This window comes from Mesoplodon bidens, assembly GCF_964165515.1.
Source record: "Mesoplodon bidens genome assembly, chromosome: 10".
Taxonomy (NCBI): Eukaryota; Metazoa; Chordata; class Mammalia; order Artiodactyla; family Ziphiidae; genus Mesoplodon; species Mesoplodon bidens.
In genome coordinates this window covers 70,053,907-70,081,485 of record NC_138172.1, presented here as the reverse complement: position 1 = coordinate 70,081,485, position 27,579 = coordinate 70,053,907, and the positions used below count along the sequence as shown (strand labels likewise).

The window sequence follows — 27,579 nt, the reverse complement described above, 5'->3', positions numbered from 1 at the left end:
ACTCGTGATATGATTCTTAGGCTGCTTTCTCTACCACTTCACAGGATCTGAGACTTACACTCCTCTTTACTTGGTGAAGTTACATTCAGTTCTGTCGGAAGCGGCTGCTGGCTGGGACTAAGAGTTGGCGTGGTTATCGAGGTATTGCTGTTGTCACTGGTGGTCTCTTCGGAAAACAAATCTGATTGGCTGTTACTTGTACTTGGAGCGGAATCATCGTCTGGTTGTTTCTTTTGAAAATCTGAAGAGAAAGAGTGAGAAAACCAGTTTAAATAAGGAGTTTACAATTGCCTTGGGTATTAGAAAATAATGCAAGTTAGTGTAAAAATTAAAACTAATTTGGGTGATAAAAAGAATTGAAGTAAAATACTGGTCAAAAACATAGAAGATTGGTGGAGGGTAAGTGAGTTAAAGATTTCCAAGATGAGTGGTAGACATACTGATTTTAATGTAAGACTCTGCAAAGCCAAATACATGTTAAAATTTTAGGGTAGGGGTAATCAAGGATAAAACAAATAAAGAAAAGTTGTTCAAACCAATAAAGGACAGATGAGAAGGAAAAAAACAGCAGAGGAAAAAAGGGTAAATAGAAAACACATAATAATGTGGTAGGAATAAGTACAGATATATCAGTAGTGGTAATAAATGTAAACAGACTAAACTTAGCAGTTAAAAGATAGAAAATTCAGACTGAATAAACAAAGTCCCGTTTTATGTAGTTTCCAGGAGACACACTAAAAACATTAACATGAGAGAAAACTTTCAAAGTATATAAACAAAATACCACCAAATACAAATGATTAAAAAGCCAGTAATAGCTATAGTAGGAATTGCAGACTTTTAAAGCAAAAGCATTATTAGAGATAAAGAGGATCATTATATAATAGTGAAAAAAAATTACCAGAAATATAAAACAACTCTTAATCTGTATGCACCTAATAACAAAGCCTCAAAATATGTAAAGCAAAAATGATTGTATCTATGGGAAACTAACAATTAGATAATGAATTATTTTCAAACACATTTGGAATATTTATAAAAACTGCCTAAAACCTGGAAAAACCTTGACCACACATTAGGTTATAAAGCAAAAGTCTCAACAGATACCAAAGAATTAGTAAGATACAGGCATTATTAATTGACCACAGAGCAATTAAGTTAAAAATTGGTAACAAAAATCCTATATATTTGGAAGTTTCTAAAATACACTTTAAACTCATGGGTCAAATTAGAAATTAGAAAATATGTATAATTAAATGATAATGTAATTACTACTTATCAATATCCATTAAAGATAAAGATGCACATACATTACCTATACCTATTACCAGGTATATGCCTGACAGAGATTCAACACACAGGTACAAGGATGTTGATTACATACTGTTTGTAATAGTAAAAAGTCAGACCTAAAGGACCATAAATTATATTATATTCAAATAATGGAATAATGTACACAGTGAAAATAACTATTGCCACACACATCAACATGAATTAACTCTCAAAATTATAATGTTGAACAAAAAAGTAAGTCACTAAATAACATAGTAAGACTGTACTGCACAAACCTTAAAAACAGGCAAAACTTCAAATAATATATTGTTTAGGAATATGTATCTATAAACACTAAAAAAATTAACACAATTCAGGAGGATGGTTACGTCTGAGATTTGGGAGGTGTGGGGGGTGTGAAGTGAGAGCTATGCAGAAATATTCAAAATTATAGGCAATGTCCATTGACAGAAAATAGATTAAAGTGATATATTCATTCATATGATGAAATACTCTATGGCAGTTAAAATAAATGAATAGAGCTCTAAGTACAACAGAAAAATCTCAAAAACAATGTTGAGAGAGAAAAGCAAGCTACAGAAAGATATGTATCTAATAATATTTATATAAAAATTTAAAATATGTAAAAATACCATATATTGTTTATTGGTACATAATTACAATATAAAAACATGTGGAAATGATACACCAAATTTAGGATAATAGTTATCTGGGGGTGGGAGGAACCAGGATCTTCAATTCTACCTGTAAATTTTTTTATTTCTTAAAGCTAGTGGTCAGTGTATGACTGTTTAAATTATTATGTTTAGTCTTGGTATGTTTCATTTAAAAAAATCTTAGACTAGTCTATGAAGTACAGATTATACTTCACTGTGTCAATTCAGAAAAGGAACAGAAGATCCTGACAACTCCATTTTGCCTTATCTTTTGAACCAGAGAAGCTGTTGCTATTATGCTCTATAACCTCATCAGAATCACTATTCTGACATATTCTGAGCATAATAATAGCTAGCTAGCATTTATGTTGCATTTACCATGTGCCAGGCACTGAACTAAATGTTTTATGTATTTAACTCATTTACTTTAATCCTCTGAACAACTCTAACAAGGGAGTTATAATTACCATCACTTTACTGATGAAGAAACTGAGGCTCAGAAAATTTAGGTAATTTGTTCCACGTTAATAGCTAGTAAGTAGCAGGATCAGGATTTAAATACAGATCCATCTGACACAAAAACTCATGGTCTTCAGTCTCAACCACAGGATGTAGAATTGTGTGCATTAGACTGGCCCAAGGAAAAGGCCTCCATGTCAAGCCCTCACCCATTTACAGCACCAATGGTGAATGCAATGAATTTAGCCAAAGAATTGTTAACCTGCTGTGCATGCCCATCACTGATCTAAAGCCTCTACTGCTTCTGTGTATTTATTTCTCCTAGCCACTTTCTTATTCAGTGTTTTGACATTTCAAAATGGCTTATTATCTCAATGTTATTTGTACAGCACCCTCAGAGAAAAAGGTACTGTATAAGTGGAATAAAAATATTGCAAATGATGCTTCTTTTTTATATCATATCATCTCATTAGCTCTCCTATGTCAATAAATCATTGTGTCCCTCCTATAGCCACCTCTCTACCATTTAATTGGAAATGTTATAAGACCCTAAAAGAATTGAAACTGAGTCATTATTGTACTATTTAACAGAATCCCCAATGCCTCGAGACAGACAAACGCATAGAATCACTCACTGAGGCACAATAACCCTTTGAAGTTAAATGATGTTGGTGTCTAAAGACAATTACCAGGTCCCACCTACACAATCTCCAGCCCATGCTTGCCACGTTCCTTGCATGATGTTCAGGTACTTTTCTTTAAGTTTTCTTTTGTAAATCTGCAGCTGTCATAATGCACCTTCCTGTAACCTATCCTCCCACTGATGCCTTCTTCTGCACCTCCACTGGACGATGGTGTGAAAAAATCATCAGGCTAAAAGTAAAGATTACAAACCAAACTGGCTGCAAACAAGAGAACTCAGTAGAAGCTTTACACATTCTCCATTTCAATTCGATAAAGAAACCAGAAATGACAGAATTTTACAACCAGAATTAACTTTAAAGATCTAGCTCAATCCTCTCAGTTTACAGATGAAGAAAGCAAGAGCCAAGAAAGTTAATGCAACCCACCAGAAATTCAGTTAATTACAAGAGTTTTCTAACTCTTAAGCCAAAGTTAGCAGCTTGTACGATACAGAGAGCTTTAGTTGGACCTGGATTCAAATTCTGACTTGGCTATTTACTGGGCATACGGCTAAAAGCAAACTGTTTACTCTTTTGTGGCCTTGTCTGTAAAACGAAGGGAGGGAGTTATTTCTACCTCTCAGGATAGTGTGGATTAAACAAGGTAATGTACATAAAGTATCTGTGCATGGGTACTCAAAAAATGATAGTCATTAAAGAGAAAAGGTATTTTCCTGGTTTAAAGAAAGAACTATCTCTTCCTTTTAGCCCTGATGTTTGCATTATAGTTCTTACTCTCTTGTTCCTTTCTTTCTGAATCATTCAGCATCCAACTTCTGACTACTGACCAAAAGAAACAGAAGGAAGAAAAATCCCAGGAGTCTACTCCAAGGACAAAGGGGAGCAGATTTATGTCCCATGTAAAAAAGTAAACAATAAAACAGGCAGAGACTGCCTCTTGTTAACTCTACTCTGGAAAGCAGTGCAGGAAAGGAACAGAAATAGTCACTCTAGTTGATCCAGACACAGAAAAGACTTGTTCACTTGTTTTACAGTTCTCATATAAATGGGAAAACTAGAGCTCTCCAAGCTTATCTATCTCTTTAAGAAAAAAAATTAGGAAAAATTATCTACTTTTGTAAATTGTTAAGAGTTTATGGTATACACAAAGGTATAAACTTGGTCTTGAATAGAGTTTTTCCAAAATAATCTGCTATTTGTAAAACATAAGTAAAAACCTTTGAATTTTAAAGGGACTGCTGTTGAAAAGTAAACAGAAGCCAAGATCTTGGCAGCTTACCTTATTATCAACTAAGAGAAAGAAAAAAAAAAAAAAAAAAAAAAGCCCAGCTTGCAGGGGTGACTTTTCCAGTTCCCACATTTCCATTCCCAGGCTCAAACCCCATCTGACTCTATATCACAGATTACAACTCCACATTCCCACTGGAAGCTTTAATTTGGTATTTCACACCATAAAATGCTTCATGTTTCCAGTAGCCAATTAAAGTAAAATGGAAATGTTGACAATAAAAATTTAATTCTGATCTCTCAAAAGTTTGGTTCATGCAAGGCATAGTATAAAAGTCTCCTTTAACAAAACAGGGTCCTTTCTCTTTTCTTCATCTCTTCTCCTAATTTATCTCCATAACAGACTACAGCTTCCATTCATAAGCACATTTCTATGTTTTCAAAGCTTCACATTCCCAACCCAACCACAAATCTTAGATATCTTATTTTAAAAAGCTACAAAGCTGTTAGCAGTAGCCAACCAATTCATAAGCCAGAGTGCTAGCCTCCTAATTAAAATCTTAATAAAATTCTAGTATTTGAATGTTAATCTGGGTTAACAGCCTCAGAAAAAGACAAACTGGTTTAAATAAGAATTAGCAAGAACCAGAGGACGAACTAATTACTACTATTAAAGTCTTAAAATGCACTCGCTCACCATGGATCCTAGCTTATGGGGAAAACTGTGATCTGCTCAAGGTGGCTGTGTTCATTTAAACTTTGTTTCATGAGTAATCTCTTCTAACTTCTTTAAAAAACAAAAACAAAAACCTTTACCCTACCAAATTCTCTCTCTTGATGATTCCTTCCCTTTAAAATTCAGACTCTTCATTGACTGATGATACTGTTTTGATACTGACTGATACTTTCAAACAAGTTTTATAAATACACACACACATGTGTATGTATATATACACACACCCACATACCATATATATATCCTGTTTAGGATAAATGACCCCTGTCCTGTGTTCCCTATCTATGCCCACAAATCTGTCTACTTTGAGATATTACCTCAGAAATTAAAAGGGACCTTGTCTTCTGTCCTTTTCTGGGGATGGTGCCAACATTCTCCTAGAGACTGAAGTCAGAAGCCTGGGAATCATCTCAGACTCCACATTCTCCCTCTCTTAATTCTACATCTCAAAAATCACCAAGTCTAGTCTTTACCACTCCTAAATATCTCCTCTGGAATCCATCCGCTTCTCTATTTCCGCTCTAATCTAAGTCATCATCATCTGTCAGATTCCTTCAATAGCATGCTAACTGATTTCTTTGTACCCTATCCTCTCTTGGCCCACACTCTAATTCATTCTACACAAAGCAATCAGAGTGATGTAAAAAACAAATTTTGACACAGTCATTTTCCTCCCTAAACCCTGAATGAGTTTCCATTACCTTAATAATCATATCCAAATTCCTAAACATGGCTTACAAGTTAGAAGTCCCTCCATGAACTGGTTTGTGGCTCTCTCTTCAGTCCTGTCTGAAGCCACTGCTCCTCCTCTCCCTCCTCTCCCTCCTCCTGCTTCAGCCATACTGGAGTGCTTTTGGTTTTTTCTGAACACGATTCTTTTTCTCATCCTGGAGTACTTTGATCAGGCATGTGGGAGACGCTTTTTCTTTATCTTGCTATTCACCTTGGTAACTCCTACTCATTTTGAACCTTAACTTAAGCACTCTTTCCTCAGGGAGGCTCTTAAGATTAACCACAGAAGACACTTAATAAATATTTCTGGGTGAATGAATGAATGTCTTATTAACTGTACATCCCAGTCCCTAGCAAAATGCCTGCCACACAATATACAATATAGATTTGTTGAATTTAACTTATTTGATACTGGTGAACATACCAAGTTTAAAAACATTTGTTCTCTCAGACATTAATAAGTAGACTTCAAATTGCTATAAACTGTATTTCTAGGAAACAGGAATGCAACTACATACAGTAGAAATATTAAGCACCCCCGTCAATAAGCAGATGTATGTATTTTACAAACTATCCCTGCACATATAGACCTTTTCTTCCTTACTACACACCACAGGTAACTGGTTCTGATAGAACTCAAAAGGTCTCTCAAGTCCTGTTTGCTTAGATTCAAACCACAAAGCTGCAAGCTTTTATTTCAGAATACTAGAAATAACACTAGACTGGCTCCCAAAAGCATGTCTTCAAATGCTTCCTGCGAAAGTAGGCAGTAGAGAATATATGAAGGTGACAAAGCTTATAAGCAAAACTCTTATCAGTAATTAAGCTTATTTTATAATCTGGTTTATCACTGAAATTATACAGTCCCTAAATTCTTCACACCTATAGCGCCTACTGCTCAGAATTGTGAACTAGCAAAGAAAAAAAAAAGTTATTTGGAAGAAGGCTTGTTTCTTATACAGCATTTATTGCGCAGACTATACAGTTTTCCCAGCAATAGTGTCTCATATTCATTTACAGGGCATAAATTAACATGTAACATTACAGCAAATACCTAACAATCCATTAGTACTACAATAACATAGTGCACAAGAGACACATTTACCTCATTTTGGTCTAACCTCAAAAACGTGTCAATTTTCTAAAAAACTGAAAACACAAGGAGAAGTTTTCTGAATATTGTGACATTCATCTAGTTTCAACAAAATGAGAATTTGATGGTGTGTGTGCATATACATACATCCTACACATACAGCTCAACCATCAAAATAAACAGTAGAGTAGGCATATTGTGTAAATATTAGACAAAGCTGACAAAATAAAATAGGCAAATTAGAACCAAAAAACGAAACAAAAACCTCTGACCAATCTGTTTACAGCTGATCCTTGGTACCATTTAAAGACCTCCCTCAAACCAACAGTCCTTACTGTCATTCATGAATCATCGGATGGCACAGGTGTGGCATGAACATAACTGCTGGAGAGGCTGGAGCCCGGAAGATTTTCTTCAGTTCAGACCGAAGGTTACAAATGCCCCAGAAAGACTTCAGTGACAACAGAACAGAAAATTAGAAAAGCTTTGGGAATACACTAGAAAAAGAAAATCCTCCTTTTTTAGATCCTTGATTGTTTTTATAATTGTATGCACAGTCTTCATGCTACCAGCCCTTCATTTTACCATGTAGAAGTGACAGGAGAAAAGACAAAACAAAGACAAAACTCCCTCTCACTGGCCCTCCCTTTTGGGGAAGTGGAAGGAGAGCAGTGTTTGTGCTCCTGCCCACTGATAACCTTGTAATTTGGTCCTCTTTGTCTTTGCTCCCCTCCATTGGTGATGGGCAGCTCTTGCCTTTAATGATATTTCATTTCCACTTAGTTCTCAGTCTCACCATCTCACATCAGGGTCACAGACCACCAAGCTTCAGTCCTCCTACAGTTAAGCCCTATATGCAAGCTGAGCACTTCACGTTTCAGGAAATTCACCTCAGGGTGGTGATGGTGTTAACTTTTGAGACACACTTTCCCTTAAGATAAAACCTGCAAATGTTCAGCACAAATAATTATCTTTCAAACAGTGCAGAATGGTATATTTTAAGAATGGCAACCTCTTTCTCAAAAAGTTAATAGACCACACATTGGTTTAAACTGCTAAGAGAAATTTTTTTAAAGGATGAAGTGATAGGTTTGCTAACATTTTATTACATCTATTAAAGCATATCAGGGGATGTTCAGCAAAGACCATGATTTTCACAAGATCCAAAGATCAGGGCTAACTGACTAATGTTTATCCGATGAACTCAAGGTTAGCAAAAGAATATATAATGCCTGTATGATTCACAATGCCCAAAAAGGCATTTGTCTAATAATAGAAAGAGTACATGTTCTCTCTGAAGAACACTATGGATAGTTATTAAAAAGCTGTAGCATAAGGTAAGGGAAAACTTGTCCTTCACGTAATGGTTACCAGGTAAAGACCTAAGAGATTTTTTCACTCATGAGAAAAGCTCGTGCAGTTACCTACAGATCCTCTGTCATAGTGTGGTGTTTAGGAATGCAGAATCAGACTGAGTTCACACCCTGGCTCAACCTCTTAACTGCTGTGTGACCTTGGGCCAGTTATTCAACTTCTCTTCCTTCAGTTTTCTCCTTCTCTAAAATGGGAATAACAATCACATCTACTTCATAAGGTTATTATGTGGATTATATTAGATAATTACATGTGAAAAGTTTCAGAACAATGCCTGGCTAGTAAGTCTCAAATTAACTATGGACTTTTTATTACACTTCTGCCTTCTTGCACAAAATTTAAATATTTGCTAGTTTGAGACTGTGACAATGAAAAATAATTTCTCTGGAGCCAATGAATGAACAGAAGGGAATTACATCTAACTCATATTCATAACATGCACACTAAGTAAGCCAATCTGGGCTTATAAACTCAAAAGTTTACAGGGACCAGGTAGATATTATAAATGTACAAAGTCAGCTGGCTTAAAGTAGCAGGAAGTGATGGTTACTGTGGCTAACTGGCAAGTGTAAACCTCGCCTAAAAGGTATCTGATTCCAAACTTAAAAACAAAATTAAAAACCTCCAAATACAACATATTTGTGCCCCGGCAAGCCTGCAGTTTATAAGATGGATGATTTAAATAGAGACCAAGTATTTAATTATATAAAAGTTTTGTACACTGTATTATCAATTCCACATATTGGTAAGGAAATGATTCATCAGATATATGTGCCTAGAGCAAATAGGAAAGTATAGAGATACAACACAAAGAGAATCAGACAGACCTATGTTTGAATCCTGGCTAAGCTAATCAGAAGCTGTGTGACCTCAAGAAAGTTATTTACCCAATTTATGATTGTGTCCTCATCTGCAAAAATGCTGAAGACCTATCCTCTAGGATTGTTGTGAGAATGGGAGATAATGTGGGTGTCCCCCACATTACAGAGGTATTGCATAAATTTTTGAATGAATAACAAGTGAGTGTCAAAACCCTCATGTAGGTCTAGAGCAGAGATTCTTAATCTAGGGTTCTTATATCAGCTTAGGCTAATGTATGCTGCAATTACAAAGGACCCTAAAACCTAGGTGCTTACCACAACAACAGTTTGTTTTTGCCCACATGTATCTTCATTCCAGGAATCCAGAATGAAAGAGTGGCCCTAACTGGGACACGACTGGTCTTGTGGCAGAGAGAACAGAGCGATGTGGAGCCATACCATGGCTGTTAAAGTTTCCATTCATTAGTGACATATGAATTTTTTTGTCCACCTTTAATTTGTTAAAAGATGTCTCATGGTCAAGTCTGATGATGGACAGGGAAGTATAATCCTCCCACTGAAAGGGGTGGCAAACACGTGGGAACCATAATACAACCTAGGGTTCATAACGTGTGCACAGAAAATTTTGCATATAATTCTGGGTTAATCTTATGAAACTATATGCAATACTGTGTATACATACAGGCCCATTTTTCCCCTCAGAAAAAAAGAACACAGATATTATATTCTGAAAGGTATCACAGACTAAAAGGGCCTAAAAGAAATCAGACTGAGTTTGAAAGAAGTCAAGTCTCCAAAATATGGCCATTACTAGTAATTCTATAACACTAGAGCAATACAACAGACCTAACTCTGGTTTTCTGAGTTGCTGATTACTGGGACAATGTGGGCTGGGGAAATAGTCTGAATTTTCTACCAGGCTCCATCAAATTCGATTATTGTCTTATGAAAATCTGAGTATATGAAATGCAGTAAAACTATAGTAGGCTGATAACCGGTTTATTGAAAATAAAGTCTTATCTGAGAAAACTGTGATTTCCTGACAAGTGAAAACCCTGTTCTTTATAAAATACAAGGCAGTCTGACCCTAATTCAAAATTTAATTTGTTTTAAATTCACAAGGCCATGCTATGTTTATTTTATTTTATTTCTCTTTTAATGATTATAACCCAGTCTTGTTCCTGATTCTCAAATGGATGAAGGCTACTAAGTCAATGTGCTGAAATATTTATAGCTCCCTACCAAATGGGAAAAATAAGCTATTAGAAAATTCTTCTTAGGAACCAACTGCCTTATACTAACCAAATAATCCAATCTGATTTTGTCTAAATTTCATTTAAGCAGGTGAAATCTGATATAACTCATTTTTAAAATATTTTTTCCATTTGGGAATATGCTTTTATTTCACTTGCAACTGTCGGTAAATGCATTTTGAATGGGACGAGGAAGAGGAAGTTATCCATTTAAAAATTATCTTTCGGGGCTTCCCTGGTGGCGCAGTGGTTGGGAGTCCGCCTGCCGATGCAGGGGACGCGGGTTCGTGCCCCGGTCTGGGAGGATCCCACGTGCCGCAGAGCAGCTGGGCCTGTGAGCCATGGCCGCTGAGCCTGCGCGTCTGGAGCCTGTGCTCCGCAGCGGGAGAGGCCACAACAGTGAGAGGCCCATGTAACAAAAAAATATATATATATATCTTTCAAATATTTAATGGCATGTGATATAGGCAAATTCTTCCTTTTAAGGTCATAATAGTACTAAACAAATTAAGTGTTAATGTTCTGTGTAGATACAACTCTAATTGTCCCTTACTCTTATTCTAGGTAGCCCAACAAGAGGCCATGTAATTCAAATCCTTTATAAACTTCTAATCTATGCAATTAAATTTGGGCTTAGATCTTACATTAGTTTGAGAGAATTTGCTTACTATTAACTCTGAGCAGTAAGAAAAAGGAAAATGAGATACACTTCATGGGACTTTCCTGGCGGTCCAGTGGTTAAAACTCCATGCCTGCAGGGGGCGCAGGTTCAATCCCTGGTCCGGGAACTAAGATCCCACATGCCACGTGGCACGGCCAAAAAAAATTTTCTTTTAATTTAATTAAAAGAAAAAAGAGATACACTTCAATTGTCACCACCAATACTCAGTCTTTATAGATAATGCCCTTGGCTTCTAATAGGAATGCTATTAAGAAATAGCCACATAAAACACACCACTTTTTTTTTTAGTTTAAGTATAACTGATTTACAATATTGTGTTAGTTTTAGGTGTACAGCCTAGTGAGTCAGTATTTTTGCAGATAATATTCCATTATAGGTCATTACAAGAAAATGGGTATAATTCCCTAAGTTATACAGTATACCCTTGTTGCTTATCTATTTTATATATAGTAGTTTGTACTTGTTAATCCTATATCCCTGATTTGTTCTTCCCCCACTTCCTCTCCCCTTTGGTAACCACAAGTTTGTCTTCTATATCTGTGAGTCTGAAACACACTACTTTTTGAAGGGCTGTTACTGAGAACATGGTTCACTACTCTTCTCACTGTCTACTTTAGAGCTCACAGGATGTTGACCTTTGAACTGTTTGCATTTCCATTTTTGCTTTGACTCCTAGGAAGCTCAGATCTCAATCTGCACTCTGTCTTGAATGGTTATACAGAGGTTTATGGCATGAATTTCTGTGTTGACATTCTTCCTCTTCATCTTGCTAATCAATCTAAATTTTCCCTTTGTCTTGATTTCTTCTTTTAAAAAGAAAAAGCGTATTGTACTCTGTATGTTATTTTTTACTAAACTACCATTTTTTGGAAAGTAATGATAATTAAATAAATACCATAATCTCATTTTTATGTGGGGATTTCATAAAGATAAACATCTGTAAATAATACATATTTATGCCTGTATCTATATTGAAGTGAAGGCTACTAATTAAACCAAAAAGGTAAGAAAATTACTAGAAAATGTATGAGTGTATCAAGTTAGGAATAAAATTCTACGTGGACTGTATTATATTTTCTGTATGAGGAGCCCATAGTTATGGTGGTTGTTTTTTTGTTTTTGTTTTTTTCATTTTACCTTTCAGGGCAAAGAAAGCATGCAGAAGAAATATCAACTGAATAGAACTGAACAGGCTTTAAGGCAAGACATGCCAAGTCTAAGTAACAGATCTAAAAATGTGAGGAGCTGAAAAGTAATGGGCAAATGAAAATGAACAAAGGATGCTTAGGAAGCTAGGTATAACATTGCCAAAGCAGTACAACAGTTTCCCTTGCAGTTTACACTTCAGTTGTCTCAGCACAAATCATACAAACCTAAAAAAGATCTGCTCCATCACTTTTGCATCTTCACATGTACTGTATCAAAAGCAAAAACATCTCCTCAATACAACCAGCCCTAAAGCTCCCATTTCATGAAAGTGATTTACCAGTTCACTTGACTCTATATGTGAATAACACTGTAGTGCAAACTCAAGGGAAAAGGCTAGCATGTCAAGAAAGGCTACAGCACATTTCCAGTTTCTCTTTTAATACTGTTTATCCATTTGATCGCTGTTAAATTCCATTCATCTTTTTTCCTAAAAACTATAAAACTGAGAGTGACAAGGAAAATTACATTCTCTTCAGCCAAGTTCTTGCTGAGACATTAGAGATGCTGGCATTCCAAGTCAAGAGTGAATAGTGACTCTAGCAAGCAGTAGCTCAAATTCTGCAAGCCAGCTAAAGGATGAGCTTTTGTTTCAATTTTACTCATTTCAGATACAGAAAACATTATAGTTACAAACTTATTTGCATAGATAACAATGTTTCCCCCCACAAATCATTTAAAAAGTAAGAGCACTGACTAGGCCTTACTGTCAACCAAATTAAAATCCAGCAATACTTTTTTAAAAAAATCAATCTTTTCCATTAACCATTTAGTCATAGTCAGAAATAAATGCACCAAAGGTAGTAATTAGTATATTGTGATGGATGATTGATGGATGATGGGAGGATGGGAGGATGGGAGGATAGGAAGGAGGAAGGGAGGGAGGAAAAGGGTGCAGAGGATTAACGGGAGAAAAGTAGCAAAACTGACTTATACTAGGAGTAATTCTAATTGGAGGGACAGATTAAAGACTATGGACTAGGTTTTTATTGGACTCTTTTTATTGGTTTTTGTTTAATTGGCTACAAGTAACTATATAAGAGAAGTGGTTCTTTGTGACTACTCCATTGACAGACCTTGTCACAGAATCTACATTCTTCACCTTGTCATTTTAAAATAATTTCAAAGAATATACTCATGTAATTTTGGAACTGAAAAGCTTTTATAAATAATCTAGTACAAGGTTTCTGAGCTAAAAACAATTTCAAAGGTACCACCAGCATTTTAAAGAAACAGTAAAGAAAATATGAGAATGCCCTGCAGATAGTAAGGTTAAATTTTGTTTTATAAAATTTTGTTATACATATGTATTAAGCCCATACATATGTGTATACTGATTCACAATGCAAAATGTATTTCTTATTGTAGGACGTAATAAAAAAGTTAAATACCAATGATCGAATACATCTTCATTCTACAGATGAGGAAACTGAGGCACAGAGAAGGAAAGAAGTAGACTTGTTCTGGACATCTTAGTCACTGAAGTAGGAGCTCAAATGAGAAACACAAAAATGTCTGATCCTACAAGGCAAATGCACCCCACTACGAATGCTAATCAATAACTTTCCCAAGTAGGTTTTATATACTGTTAATCATCTATTCTTTAAAATACCCCTTAAAAGTCTGGTATGGCATTCAGACAGTTGTGAACTATTAGTCCTGAATAGCACTAAAAGAAAGATAAACCCTTCTTGATCTGTCTACTTCTCTTGCAGATGTTTCTTCTAGCTGAAAGCCAGTAATGATAAAAATATCCTTATGTTTTTTAAAAAGTTCAAGAAATATATATCATAAGTTTAAATGAGCATACTTTCCCCCCCTCAAACCAGCCATAGGGATGAAATGTGCATATTTTACAATCCAGCATTTTCACTTTAAGAAAACTGTTTTAAGGAAAACAAAAGAAGTAGAAAAATTTTTTTTTTTTTTTTTTTTAAGTGGTGACCTGAGAAAAGAACATAGAAGTCAGCTTGAAAAGATTCACAATGGCCATATCTGGGACATTTTGAGCATTAAAGACAAAAAAGACCGTAATGGATTATAATGTACTGCATAAAATAGGAATTCATGGGTTCATATTGATATAATTTAAAAATGAAGGAGAGGGCTTCCCTGGTGGCGCAGTGGTTGAGAGTCCACCTGCCGATGCAGGGGACAACGCCCCGGTCCGGGAAGATCCCACACGCCGCGGAGCGGATAGGCCCGTGAGCCATGGCCGCTAGGCCTGCGCGTCCGGAGCCTGTGCTCTGCAACAGGAGAGGCCACATCAGTGAGAGGCCCGCGTATCGCAAAAAAAAATAAAAATAAAAATAAAAATGAGGGAGAAGGGAAAGCTCTTGTTACAGCAGAAAGCAAACTAATAAATATAGAAGAAATATGGTTAATAAAAATCATCAATGGATGCTAAAACTAGTGGGTGAAATTTTGATGAGGAACAGAATACTTATATAGTCTCAAAGCATCTGCTCACAAATTCCTTATTAATTAGAAAGGAAACATAGTAATTTTATAGTGGAGAAACCTGGAGATTTCACCTTAATCACACATCTCCTGATATGATGCAATGAGGATACAACATCACTTTTGCAATATTCCTCTCAGAAATGCGTAACTTGAATCTAATCATAAGGAAACATCAGACAAACACAAATTGAGGAACAGTCAACAAAACAATTGACCTGAATTCCTAGCGTCAAGGTCAAGAAAAACAAACAAAAACATGGTGAGGGAAAATTCCAGACTAAAGGAGACTAAAGAGACATGACAATTAATTAATTAATTGACTAATTTGTTTTTTAATTTTTTTTTGAGACATGACAATTAAATGTGATGACAAACTCTGATCTTGTGGTGGGGGGGGAGAATAGCATAAAAAGGGCTATGAGACAAATGATGAAATTTGAGGGACTTCCCTGGCGGTGCAGTGGTTAAGACTCCACACTCCCAATGCAGGGGGTCCAGGTTCCATCCCTGGTCAGGGAACTAGATCCTACATGCATGCTGCAACTAAGAGTTCACATGCCGCAACTAGGGAGCCTGCCTGCCACAACTAAGGAACCCACACGCCACAACTAAGGAGGCTGCCTGCTGCAACTATGACCCAGTGCAACCAAATAAATAAATATATATATATTTTTAATTTGAATATGGTCTGTGGATTAGATAATAAAATGGTATCAGTATTAGATTTCTTGATTTTGATCATTTTACAGTGGTGGTTATATAAGAGAATGTCCTTGTTCTAAAGGAACTACACAGTGGAAATATTAAGGATAAAAAGGCATAGTGTCTAATTTATGCTCAAATGGTTCAGGAGAAGATGTGTTTGTTGAGTGTGTGTGTGTCCACACACACATATATAGAATGATAAAACAAATGGGGTAAACAACTGTTGAATCTGCATAAAGGATATACTCAAGTTCCTTCTATTATTTTTTGCAGCTTTTCTTTTTAAGTTTGAAATTGCATCAAATAAAAATAGTTTTTAAAAGGTGTGTAAACGGAAGCAACCCAAGTATCCACTGGTGAATGAATTAATAAACAAAACATAGTATATGCATGCAATAGAATATTATTCAGCCTTAATGAGGAAGGGAATTCTGTCACATGCTACAACATGGATGAACTCTGAGGACATTATGTTAAATGAAATAAGCCAGTCACAAAACGACAAACAGTGTATGATTCCACTTATATGAGGTATCTATAGTAGTTAAATTCACAGAGACGGCAAGTAGAACGGTGGTCGCCAGGGGCTGGGGGAGAAGGGAATTGAGAGTTGCCGTTTAATGGGTATGGAGTTTGTTTTGCAAGATGAAAAGAGTTCTGGAGGCTGGCTGCATGACAATGTGAATGTACTCAACACTACTGAACTGTACACTTAAAAATGTTCAAAATGGTAAACTGTATGTGAATTTTACCACAATTAAAAAAATCTAATATATATATAATGAATTTCTTTAAAAAGATACATACAAAAATAGTCATTGCAACCTTTTCTGTAACAGTGTTAACAACCAAAATGTCCTTCAAGAGGAGAGGAGGCAGGTCTTGTATGTACACACACAGTGGAAAGAAGGTGGAAAATGCAGGCTTACAAATACTACATTTAATATACTACTTGTGCATAAAAATAAATTGTTCAGGGTTTTTCTTGTTGTTGTTCTTTTATCCATTTTGCCCCTAAAGTCTAATAGCGATACACCGTAAGTTTAGGGGTAGTAATATCCAGGTGGTAGAATTAAGAAGGGAAATATTTTCTACACTTATGTCATAATTGGCTTTTTTTAAACAATCAGTATGTATTTTTTAATATTGAAAACAAAACACAGAGAACATGACAAATATCTGCATTCTCAACACCTAGATTCAATGAATTTTAGTATCTGTTGTATTTGCATTACGTCTGTGTGCCATCAATAGGCTAGAGGGTAATACAGCTTTCTAGCAGAGCTACTTCTACCCTTAGGTTCCTCAGTACAGCCATGGCAGATGAAAAGACAGGATAAGATGCCTAAGACCAGAGGACTTGGACCAGCAGATGAATCCTCGAAGCTCTGCTTTGGCTGAACTGCAGAGCAGCCTTGGAAGCCCCCTTCCCCATACGTGGATGCCCATGAAGGAGCAGAGTGTGGCCCCCGACTCTGTTTTTCCTTTGTACCCTGTTCATTCTTGGGCACTTGTATTAATTGGCTCATACCCTTCCACACAATCCCATCACAGATAATAGATATTTAGACCATGTGATGGAAAAGTCAGTCCCTGCAAGATTACGGACGTGCAGTTTGGGAAATTAATCTTTGATTCACCCAACTTTGCAGTAAACATTTAGTAACATGCTGGGTTTGCTATCAGTTATTTACACTTGGTGAACAGGCTGTCACTTGGCTGGTCTCCAGAAGAGCTGGGAGGGGACATGAGAGCACCACCTATACACTCACCCTTCAACAAAATGACAAAGATGAGCTTTTTAAAGGGCCCAAAAAGAGTCCTCATCCTAATTAAGGAGTATTGGCAGTGACTGGGTGCCCCTGTGTGGCTCCTCCCCAAAGGGAAGTGCTACTGTGCCCCCTGCTCTGGGATAAGCTGTTTCCTTTATTTAGATTAAAGCATATATACCTTTTACCTAGCAGCCAATGCCTTTCAATTAATTATATCATCAACATCAGCTAAATGCATGGGCAACCTGGATTGTGGGGAAATTTTTATCAAGAAGTTGTTATCTAAGCATTTACCTTTAAAATGGTGATGAGCTGGTGGTTATAATGCTTGTTAAACAAGTGCCATTAAACTTTGTGAACCAAAAATCTGAACTGTGACACACTCTAAATTCTTCGTGGAGACAAGTGAATACTGGGTCAGCTTAAAGGAAAATGTAAGTTATTATATTTATTTAAGGACAAAAATGTTTGACACAATTTATGCATGAAATCAGGACTCAGAGGGAAAAAACATTTTCAAGTCTTATTTATAATGCATTCCTGTACTATGGATACGCCTATTTTCTTTAATTAGCTAGAGTACCCCAACCATGCTTATCCTGATCAGAATGTTACACTTCATGATTTGAAAAATCTGAGATGAGTATATGGCAAGAAACAGTGTTTACTGACATCCTAGAAGGTGAATTCCACTCAACTACCCTGAGCTTGAACCCCAGCTTGCATCAAACATCAGGAAGACCACAACAGGAGGGCTACACCAAGGCCTGGCTATCACTCAGGTAATACTAAAAACATCCTCTACTCATTTACTGATATTTTACGTTGTGTGTTTACCTATTACACTTTACAACCCTTTTAGAAGTTCTAAGCTAGAAATGGCCATGGGATTCCTACTCTCTGTTCCCAAAGTGACTCAATAGCTCAGAGAAAGAAAAAAAAAAGTCAGGTTAGCAGGATATCATATGACTATGGTTGAAATTCTGCTCCTTAGGCAAAAACTACATTATGTTCTACACAAGCTCTGAAGCGACAAGCAGAATTAAATGGACAAGTGTTGTCTGTTCAAGTGAGAAAAGTATACATTATATAGAAACTGAATTCTGATTTTATAAGTTTTTGGATATACCATCAGATAGTTTAGCTTTTAAAATATATTCAGGTATTTAATATTACATGTTAAAATTTGCTTACCAACTTCGATTAAGTTTATTTCTATTTGGTTCATTTCTATCTATTGATACTCTATTTGATTAGTCATTGTAATCATACCTTCCTTTAAACATATTTAATTATATAATTTTTAAATATATTAAAATTTGAAATCTGTGTCTAAGTCCAACATCTGGGCCTACTGAAAGGCAGTTCCTATTGCCTGTTGTTTTTTTTCCCTACATATGGTCATACTTCCCATTTTTTTTTGCATGTCTTATAATTTTTTGTTGAAAACTGGACATTTTAGATAATATATTGTACCAACTCTGGTTACTTAGTCTCCCCGTTTGTGGGGCTTTTGTTGTTGTTTGGTTGGCTGGTTGGTTTTCTGTTTAGTGGCTTGGTTGTACTAATTTTGTGAAGTCTATTTACCCTGCAATGTGCAGTTCAGACTTTCCAAAGTCCCCCTTCAGACTTTTCCCTTGTTTTTATCTTTTAGCCGAGATTCCCATGGGTCACCGCTGGGTCCACATAAAGCACTTATTGATCAGAGGTTGTACTTAAGCCTCCTTAGCCAGTTAGGTTTTCAACCTCTTAATGTTTGTGTGGCTTGGAGACTGCCTTCACTTTTCAAGGAATTTATGATTTTGTCCTGCATTCAACTAGGGAACGGCAGCTTGCAGGTACTCTCTCTACTACTAGGAGGGTGCAGCCTTGGGCATTCGCACAGTCTTCCACACCACCAGGGATGAATGTGCAATGTGGCTTTCCAGAAATTCCCCCGGGGTCAGAATAACCTATTGTTTAGTCAGTATTTGTTTTCAAGTTGTGCTTAAGCCCTTTGAGCCAGTAAGACTTCCACATTTTGCTGATGGATCTGTATGTGGCTTGAGGAATGCTTGCAAGTCCACCCCACATCCTGCTCAAACTGCTCCCAAACGGGTACAGTCTAATGCACGCAGCACAGCTTTCCACATCCCAAGAAATGGCTGTGATCCCAGGAGGGCTCTTTCTCGCTGTCCTTTTCCTTGGTTCTGTTAAATTTCTGGCTGGTTTACCTTTCTGTTTATTGCTACTAGTATCACAGAGCTACCTTCCCTCTCTTACTTTCACCACTGTTTTCAACAATGCCCTTCGGCATGACTTCTCTAGGCTTTGTTCCAAAGAAAGGCAGTGTCTGCCCACCCCAACAATGCAGAACCCTTTCCAATGCACAGGTGCTGAGGGTGAGGGCAGCAATTCACTTCTCCCAGAGTGACACCCTGTTTCATTCTGGCTTGCCCCTCCTGGTATAGAATCCCTATCCTTTGAGTAAGCTGAGGCAAGGGCAATCAGGGGTCTAGTATCTTCGGCTTGTTACGTCTCGGGCAGAGTCCTTGCCCTAGGAGTAGAAGGCTGGGCCCCAGTCCTCTCAGCCCCTCCTGTCCAGAACAGTCCTTCTGCAATATAAGGCTGGGGGCAGATAAGAGATGCTGGCTGCCTGTCCCTCCTAGGGTGAAACTGTATTCCTAGACTTGGAGCAAGAGGGAGAAAGAGCTCTGTATTCTTGGCCACATCTGCTTGGAGTAGACATTCTATAACATCGAGCTGGAAGAAGCAGTAGATGAGGGAGTAGGTTGTGACTCAAATGCCAAATGCTCTTGCTGTTTTTACCAAGATTTAGTAGATTTTGTTGAGTAAGTGTTTCTCCATTTGCTGTGTGCCTTTAGGACAATTTCCAGAATTTTTTTTAATTTAAAAAATAATTTTCACTAAATGGTTGCTTCACTGAGGAGAGGGTCCACCAACCTTCTTACACAGCCATTCCAGAAATTCCCACCCTGAACTATTTCTAGAAAATTAAAATATGCATATGAGATGACAGAATCTGCACCTTTCCTAGATTACTGGTATGTGCTTGTTCTGTTCTTGAATGACTCAACACTGTTTATACAACAGTCCATATTTCAGAAAAAGAAAATACAGAAATTTTTAAGAATTACTTTAATGAGAAATTCCCATATACTAATTAAGCAACGTAAGTTTACTGTTTTGTCTGTGACTAAATATAAATATTACTGAAAACTCAGAATGTGAGTACATTAGAAAATGTACCACCCTCCTCCTTTTCAAGGACTATTTTTAAGGGTTTCACAGGTAAGATACACCATCACTTAAATGCTGGACATACATGCCCAGCCATGTATCATCTTGGTTGCTTAGAAACCATGAGGCATGGCTTGAATAAGCAAAATTAGAGCAGCAGAAGGAAGGGACCCTTTGTTAAAAAGAGGTTCAGAGAAAAATGTCTTGGCTATAATTATATGTTTTGAAAATGAAACTGCAAAGTAAAAAAACATAATGGAAGGTTTAGGATGTCACATGTAAAGATGTCTTCCCAAGCAAAAGCACTTTAATGCTTACTGTACTTGAGTTACACACTTCAACTTAGTTGCAGTTCACCAAGGAAAAAGAACAACTTTAATGTATGTACAAAATTTCCAAAACCCCATGCATCAAAGTGTCAAAAAACCACCAAGAAAGAAAAGCTGACCTATATTTATGAACCTCAAAGGTCAGTGTGAAATCAACTTTACACTAGGCTCAGGAGGTGTAAAAATTTAATTTCCACTCAATTCTGACCATTTAATAGCATGAATCAGATGTATGGCAACCCAGCAACAACCCTGTACATTTAACAGGAAATTTAAAACCTGACTATATTATAAACAACTAAAGAAGATCTCTAAAGAACGTAGTGCGTCAGAAAACATTTACTTAGGTTGGTTCCAGTTTACATTATCTATGAAATATCCATCACAACTTATAGTTGGTTATATCTAAGCAAAAAGTGATTTGTAAGAATTAAATTAACTTGAATTCTAATTGTTGGTATTCATTCTGGATCATTAACCTCTCAGAAGATATATGTGTCTATGGTTTATGTACTCAACTTCCTCAGAAATAAAGCAAAGTTTAAAAAATAATAAATTGCAAGAGCAAGTGGCTAAAGCAAGAATTTCTCAAGCAAGAAAAAAGATGTTCTATTCTATTCCTTTTTAGAAGGAGAGGAGTAGGATGATTTTTAAAGTTGCCAAGTTACAGTTCCTGTAGCAGACAGGAAAATTACCTTAGAGACCAAAAAGAAATATCATATAAAATTCAAAAATCCTCTCACAGGCTTTATGGTTCATTTGTTTGTGGGCTACAAACCTTGGGAGACTTACACAATTTGCAAATGGTGTTCATTTTCCTGGCTGTACAGAGATCAAATAAGAGGAAAGGACTCACCACACAAAAAGGGTAGTGGCCCCCCTGTATGTTCTAAAGGTCAGCAGAGGGACCTGTATGCTTCTTTGTATTTAATAATAGTGCTGTCTCCACACAACCTGATTTCCACTTAACATTTCTTGATCATTTCTTAAAACATGAACAGTCTGAAATTCCTAAGAAAATGGACTATTTCCTCTTCTCCTATATTCAACCTAATTCTAGGGCTAGAGAAGTTTTATTTAGGGTCCAATCTGACTTTCTGTTGCAGTAATACATGTAAGGCATACAGAACAGTACCTAGTATAGAGTAAATCCAATAAACAGTAACTGCTACCCTCAACCTTATCCTGCAGACAACCTCCCCAACATGAAAATCACTGAGGGCTTTCACCTCATTTCTAATGACATTTATCTCCATTCTGCTTCAGCTAACCATTCCCAAGGCAATAACTGACCCTTAGGACCCCAAACGACCTATTTCAGAAAATCTGACTCACCACCACATACTCTGAACACAATCTACTTTACTTCTACTAGGATAACTGTATTTATTAAATTGAATGTTTGAACTGTAAAATAACACGCAGTAAACAAACAATTCTCATTGGTTGTTCGATTTAACTCTTTTTAAAAATGTCTAGGTCAACTTTTAAAATGCCTACTAAAGTCGTTCTATTTTGAGAACCATTCTTTAGAACTGATAGTTTCCCATATACAGGCATACCTTGGAGATAGTTCAGGTTGTTCCAGACCATGACAATAAAGCAAATCTTATCACAGTTAAGTGAGTCACATGGATTTTTTGGTTCCCCAGTTCATATAAAAGTTATGTTTACACTATACTGTAGTCTATTAAGTGTGCAATAGCGTTATGTCTAAAAAAATGTACATACCTTAATTTAAAAATACTTTATGGCTTAAAAAAATGCTAACCATCATCTGACAACAGGATTACCACAAACCTTCAATTTGTTTAAAAAAAAAAAAAAAACCCACAGTATCCACGAAGCACAATAAGCAAAAGCACAATAAAATGAGGTATGCCTGTACCCGAAGTCTCTATTTGCATAGAAGACCCATTATCAGCTTTCAACAATCTTTTTTGTTTTTTTCTACTGATTTTACTTAATTTCAATTTTGGAAAGCATATTTATTTTTACTTACTTTGGTCAAGAATCTTTAAAAAGACATGGCATATTTTCAAGACAACTCAGCAGATAAAAGATGTGCTCCCTCTGCTGGCTTTGCAGTAGTTCCTTTTAGATGTTCCCTAGCCCTTGAAGTGGAAATACAAAATATTTTTTTTTTCCTAATAAAATAACTAGATAAGGGTGGCACATCCCATTATAATGTATTGGGTGGCTTTTCAGCACAGCAGATTTATCAAGGGTCTGTCACACTAATATCAATGGACTTTCCCTTTTCTTATTCTGGATTATTTTGTTTCTGTTTTTTGTTTTGTTTTGTTTTCTAGTTTTTGGCTGCATTGGTTTTCGTTGCTGTGTGCAGGCTCTCTCTAGTTGCGTCAAGCAGAGGCCACTCTTCCTTGCGGTGCATGGGCTTCTCATTGTGGTGTCCTGTTGCAGAGCACAGGCTCTAGGCACGTGGGCTTCAGTAGTTGTGGCTAGCTGGGTCAATAGTGCAGGCTCAGTAGTTGTGGCGCATGGGCTTAGTTGCTCCGTGGCATGTGGGATCTTCCCAGACCAAGGCTCGAACCCGTGTCCCCCGCATTGGCACACCAGATTATCAAGCACTGAGTCACCAGAGAAGCCCTTTTCTTCTGTTTTAACATCTCCATTTCTCATATGGACTGGGGTGGAGATAGAGAAGGTAAAAGCTTCACGCAGAGAGAAATGGGAGGTCCCAGTATCTTTCACTAACTAAAAACACTGAAGCATGCAATTTGGCACATCTGAATTCACATAAAGGCTGAAACTGAATGTAAAACATAACTGGTAAATTTAAATCTATTTTTAAAAGCTGAGGAAACAACTGCTTCAGTAAAAAGGCCAATTTTGGATTAATGTTTTTTCAGATCCCAGAGGGGATGGAAGGGGATGGAAAATCGATATACAACCTAAAAAATATTCTTTCATTAGAAGCTATATTTTTTAATTTATAGAACTTTAAGTCATTTGCAAAATAAAATTTATTTTGAAACAGTATGTATCTAGAAGTAGGGTATTTAAACAAAAGCTTTAAATACACTTGTTTAAACATCTAAAGCTATTAATTTTAATTATTTTTCCAAGTGCCATTAGATGAATGTCATGAGAACTGTTATAGAGATATCCTGTGATTGACTGAGCCATCCCTGAAAGGTTTCTACGGAGAACATGAATACCTTCTTCTTGACTATCAGTAAAATAAAAGATGAAAGGACTTTCAACTCAAGGCACAGTTGTTAATTTTGTACAGTACTTTACCACAGAAAACTGTGGATTGGCATGTAAAATTTGGTACAAATAGAGAAATGTGAGTAAATGGAAGGGTAAATAATCCTTCTAGACAGAGCTGAATTACTACTTTAAACTACTGACTGTCACACACTTGCTGTTCTAATTACCTGGTTAAAGCAGCCTGCATACCATTCCTGTGAGCCTCCTACAACAGACAAGCTTGGTCTCACAATTAGGTAAGGAGGGGAACACTGCAATAAATACAAGTTCCATTAACCAGATCAAACAAGCAGCTGGCGCAATGACATCAACTCTAGCTAGAAAAACGTTTCAACTTGATTTACACTCAGAAAGGGGGAAAAAAAAAGATTGGCAAAGATATTTCAAACTAACATCTCAGGAACCTAGCTCTTGATAGGGGTATACTTGCAGCCATTTTCGCTAAAGTGTTTACATTTTTCAGCTAGCAGGTTTCTATGTCTTTTCAATAAGCTTCTCATCAGCTTTATACGAAAAGGATGCATCTTTTTACTACGTTACTATAACATAAGGCTTTGTATTAGCATTTGGGGCAAACCACCAAGGCTTAGGTCTTACGCAGAGTAGCGACATGAGCTCTGTAAACTCACAGTCACAAAACCAAGTCTGATCTTTACTTTCTAGTTCCTAGATTTGAATAGATAATAATAAATCAGTTTAGAACATATCTTTCAAATAAACCAAAGCTGATCATAAGGAAAAAAATTCGCTAGATTCTAAGTACAGCTGACCCTTGAACACTTGGGATTTGGGGTGCTGACCCTCCGCACAGTGGAAAATCCGCATATAACTTTATAGTTGGTCCTCCATATCCTTGGTTCCTCAGTATCCCAAGGATCGTGTAGTACTATACTATTTACTATTTTTTAAAAACCTGTGTTTAAGTGGACCGACAAAGTTCAAACCGATGTTGTTGGAGGCTCAGCGGTAAAATAAGACACAGCTCCCACAATGCAGGTACACTTGAGCTGAACAAAGTCCAAGGACTCCTTTGGGCTTCGACTGATCACCGTTCTCCTCCAGAGTTACTGGATAAGCAACTTTTCTCACTTGCCCTTAATTCTAGCTTTTAAAAGAGATGTAGATATTTATCAAACACCTTTTGAAAATGATCCAGACTTCTGCCTTCTCCAGCAGTTCCTCAGTACATTTTAAAGAAAATGGGTGTTCAGAGTTTTGTTCTCTTTTGGATAATGAGGTCCATGTCTCCCTATAACCTGCTCTCTCATTTACGGCCCTTCCTATCATACCTCCATGACCACTGAGCAGAGCCCAAATGACACTTCTGATACAACAACTTAACTGTCTCAAAGACTTGACAAAGATGTTCTCCACAGGGTTATTTTTCTGTTAGTGAAACTTTCAAACAATATATGCTCAATGAAAAAAATGATTAAAGTACAGCATGTCCATGTATCCTGGATTATTATACCACCATTAAGAACATTTTAAAAGACTATTATCTTTCCTATAAAATAGAATTGTTATCATTATATTGATTATATTGCAATATAATATATAACAGAATTATTAGCATTATATTAACATGGATAAATGCTCATGATATAGCAAAAAATGCAGGATGCAAAACTAAGTAGGATTCCAATTATGTAAAATATACATCTATAAAAAAGGAAATACATTAAAATATATTAAAATGTCTAGGTAGGAACTTTATTGGGCAATTAAGTGTTAGCTCAATTAACTAACAAGCTTTTGAGGTAGTTATAATTATCTTCATTTACAGTTGGAGAAACTGAGGCTCATGGAGGTTAGTAAATTTGCTCAGAGTCACAGAATTAGAAAGTGGCAGAGTCAGGATACACGTACTCAAGTCTATTAGACTCTGAAGCCTGAGTACCTTCCTCTATGCACCAAGGAAGGATTACAGAATTAAGACAGGTTTGCATCTAGACCTTGAACTGAGGTCAGGACTGAACAAGCTAGGGGTAGTTTATTGTTTCCAGAGGGGAAGATAAGAAAAGGTAGGGCTGAGCATAGTGGGGTAATTAGAAGTTCCTCTGAAGAGCAGGAGAGTAATAGTTAATGGAAGACGTACCTGAAACTGTATTAAGTATTGAGGCAGTTAGGAAGTGAATGAAAGTTGTAGAAAAAGAACAAGCAGAGGATTATACAGTAACTATATATCCCTTTAAGGAAAAGAGGGCAGAAAACATGAAGCAAACTGGTGATACTGCACCAAGAATGGAAAAGAAACAAAAAACATCAGGTAGTACAAAAAAGCAGCAACTTGAATATAGAAAGACCTGACTTCTATCATGGCTATATGACCTTAAGAAAGGCAGCTTTCTCCTTTAGTTGCATCCTTAATCCATCACATTCTTATTCAAATTATTATTTTTACCTTATCCCAGATACTGCTAAGAACCTCAGCAGGTTTTTACTCCATTTATTGTCCTTCTTCCTTTTTGTTACTGTTGTCATCCATTTTGGTTCTACATCTATTTTAAACTGCAGAAGACACTGGAATTATCAGTTTTCACAATCAATATTCACTTAAATTAAGTGACAATTTTATTTCATCTCCTGTTGTTCATTTCTTCTACTAGCTTTTTTGTCTGGCATTTTCCCCTCTCTTTCCCTAAAGGTTTCCTTCCTTCTTTCCTTGTCTTTCCCCTCTCATTCTCTTTTTTACATACTTCTTTTAAAGCAGATTTGTGGCTAACAGACTCCCTTAGTTTTGTTTTCAGGAAAATGCCTTCTCACCTTTATTTTTGAAGGATATTTTCCCTGTGTTTGAATTATAATTTCAAAATTATTTTCTTTCTGCCTTTTTAAAGATGCCATCCTACTGACCTCTGGATTTCACTGTTTCTGTTGAAAAATTAGCTGCTGGTCTTACTTAGTATTGCTTTTTTTTCTTTTTTTTTTTTTGCGGTACGCGGGCCTCTCACTGTTGTGGCCTCTCCTGTTGCGGAGCACAGGCTCCGGACGCGCAGGCTCAGCGGCCATGGCTCACAGGCCCAGCTGCTCCGCGGCACGTGGGATCTTCCTGGACCGGGGCACGAACTCGTGTCCCCTGCATCGGCAGGCGGACTCTCAACCACTGCGCCACCAGGGAAGCCCAGTATTGCTTTTTTTAATGAAATATGTCCTTTTCTCCAAATTCTCTTACTTTAGCATTTTCACTGATTGTTACCTAATTCTCTGTGCCGCCACAGTTAGTTTTACTATGATAAGCACCAGTGTGGATTTCTCTGTATTTAATGTTTTAATGAGGGGGCTAAATAGAAATTAGCCAAACTGGATCACAATGAGAAAAAAAATGAAAAATAAAAAACAGAATGTCAAGGGCAGTCAAACAGTCTTACACATGTGTAACTGTAATACTAGAAGAATGAGAGAAAAATGAGGCAAAATTAGTATTGAAGAAATCACGGCTGAAATTTTCCAAAATTAATGACACCAAATCCCAGTCCAAGACACTCAGAAAACACGCAGCAACACCACACACACACACACACACGTACACACACACGTAAATACAAAGGTGAAAGAATTTATTGCCAGCAGACTTGTGTAACAAGAAATGTTCAAGTAAGTTCTTCAGGCAGAAGGAATTTGACATCAGATAGAAACGTAGATCTTCACACAGAG

General features: G+C 36.6%; 1 protein-coding gene across 1 annotated transcript in view; it reads right to left on the bottom strand.

Annotated features, from left to right (window-relative positions):
* The window catches only part of ZFAND3 (zinc finger AN1-type containing 3), a 343,937-nt gene that overhangs the window by 77,404 nt on the left and 238,954 nt on the right, over positions 1 to 27,579 (bottom strand). The window contains exon 3 of the mRNA XM_081247541.1: positions 59 to 241. Coding sequence (XP_081103667.1) covers positions 59 to 241 — 183 coding nt within the window. The remainder of the gene's footprint in view (positions 1 to 58; positions 242 to 27,579) is intronic.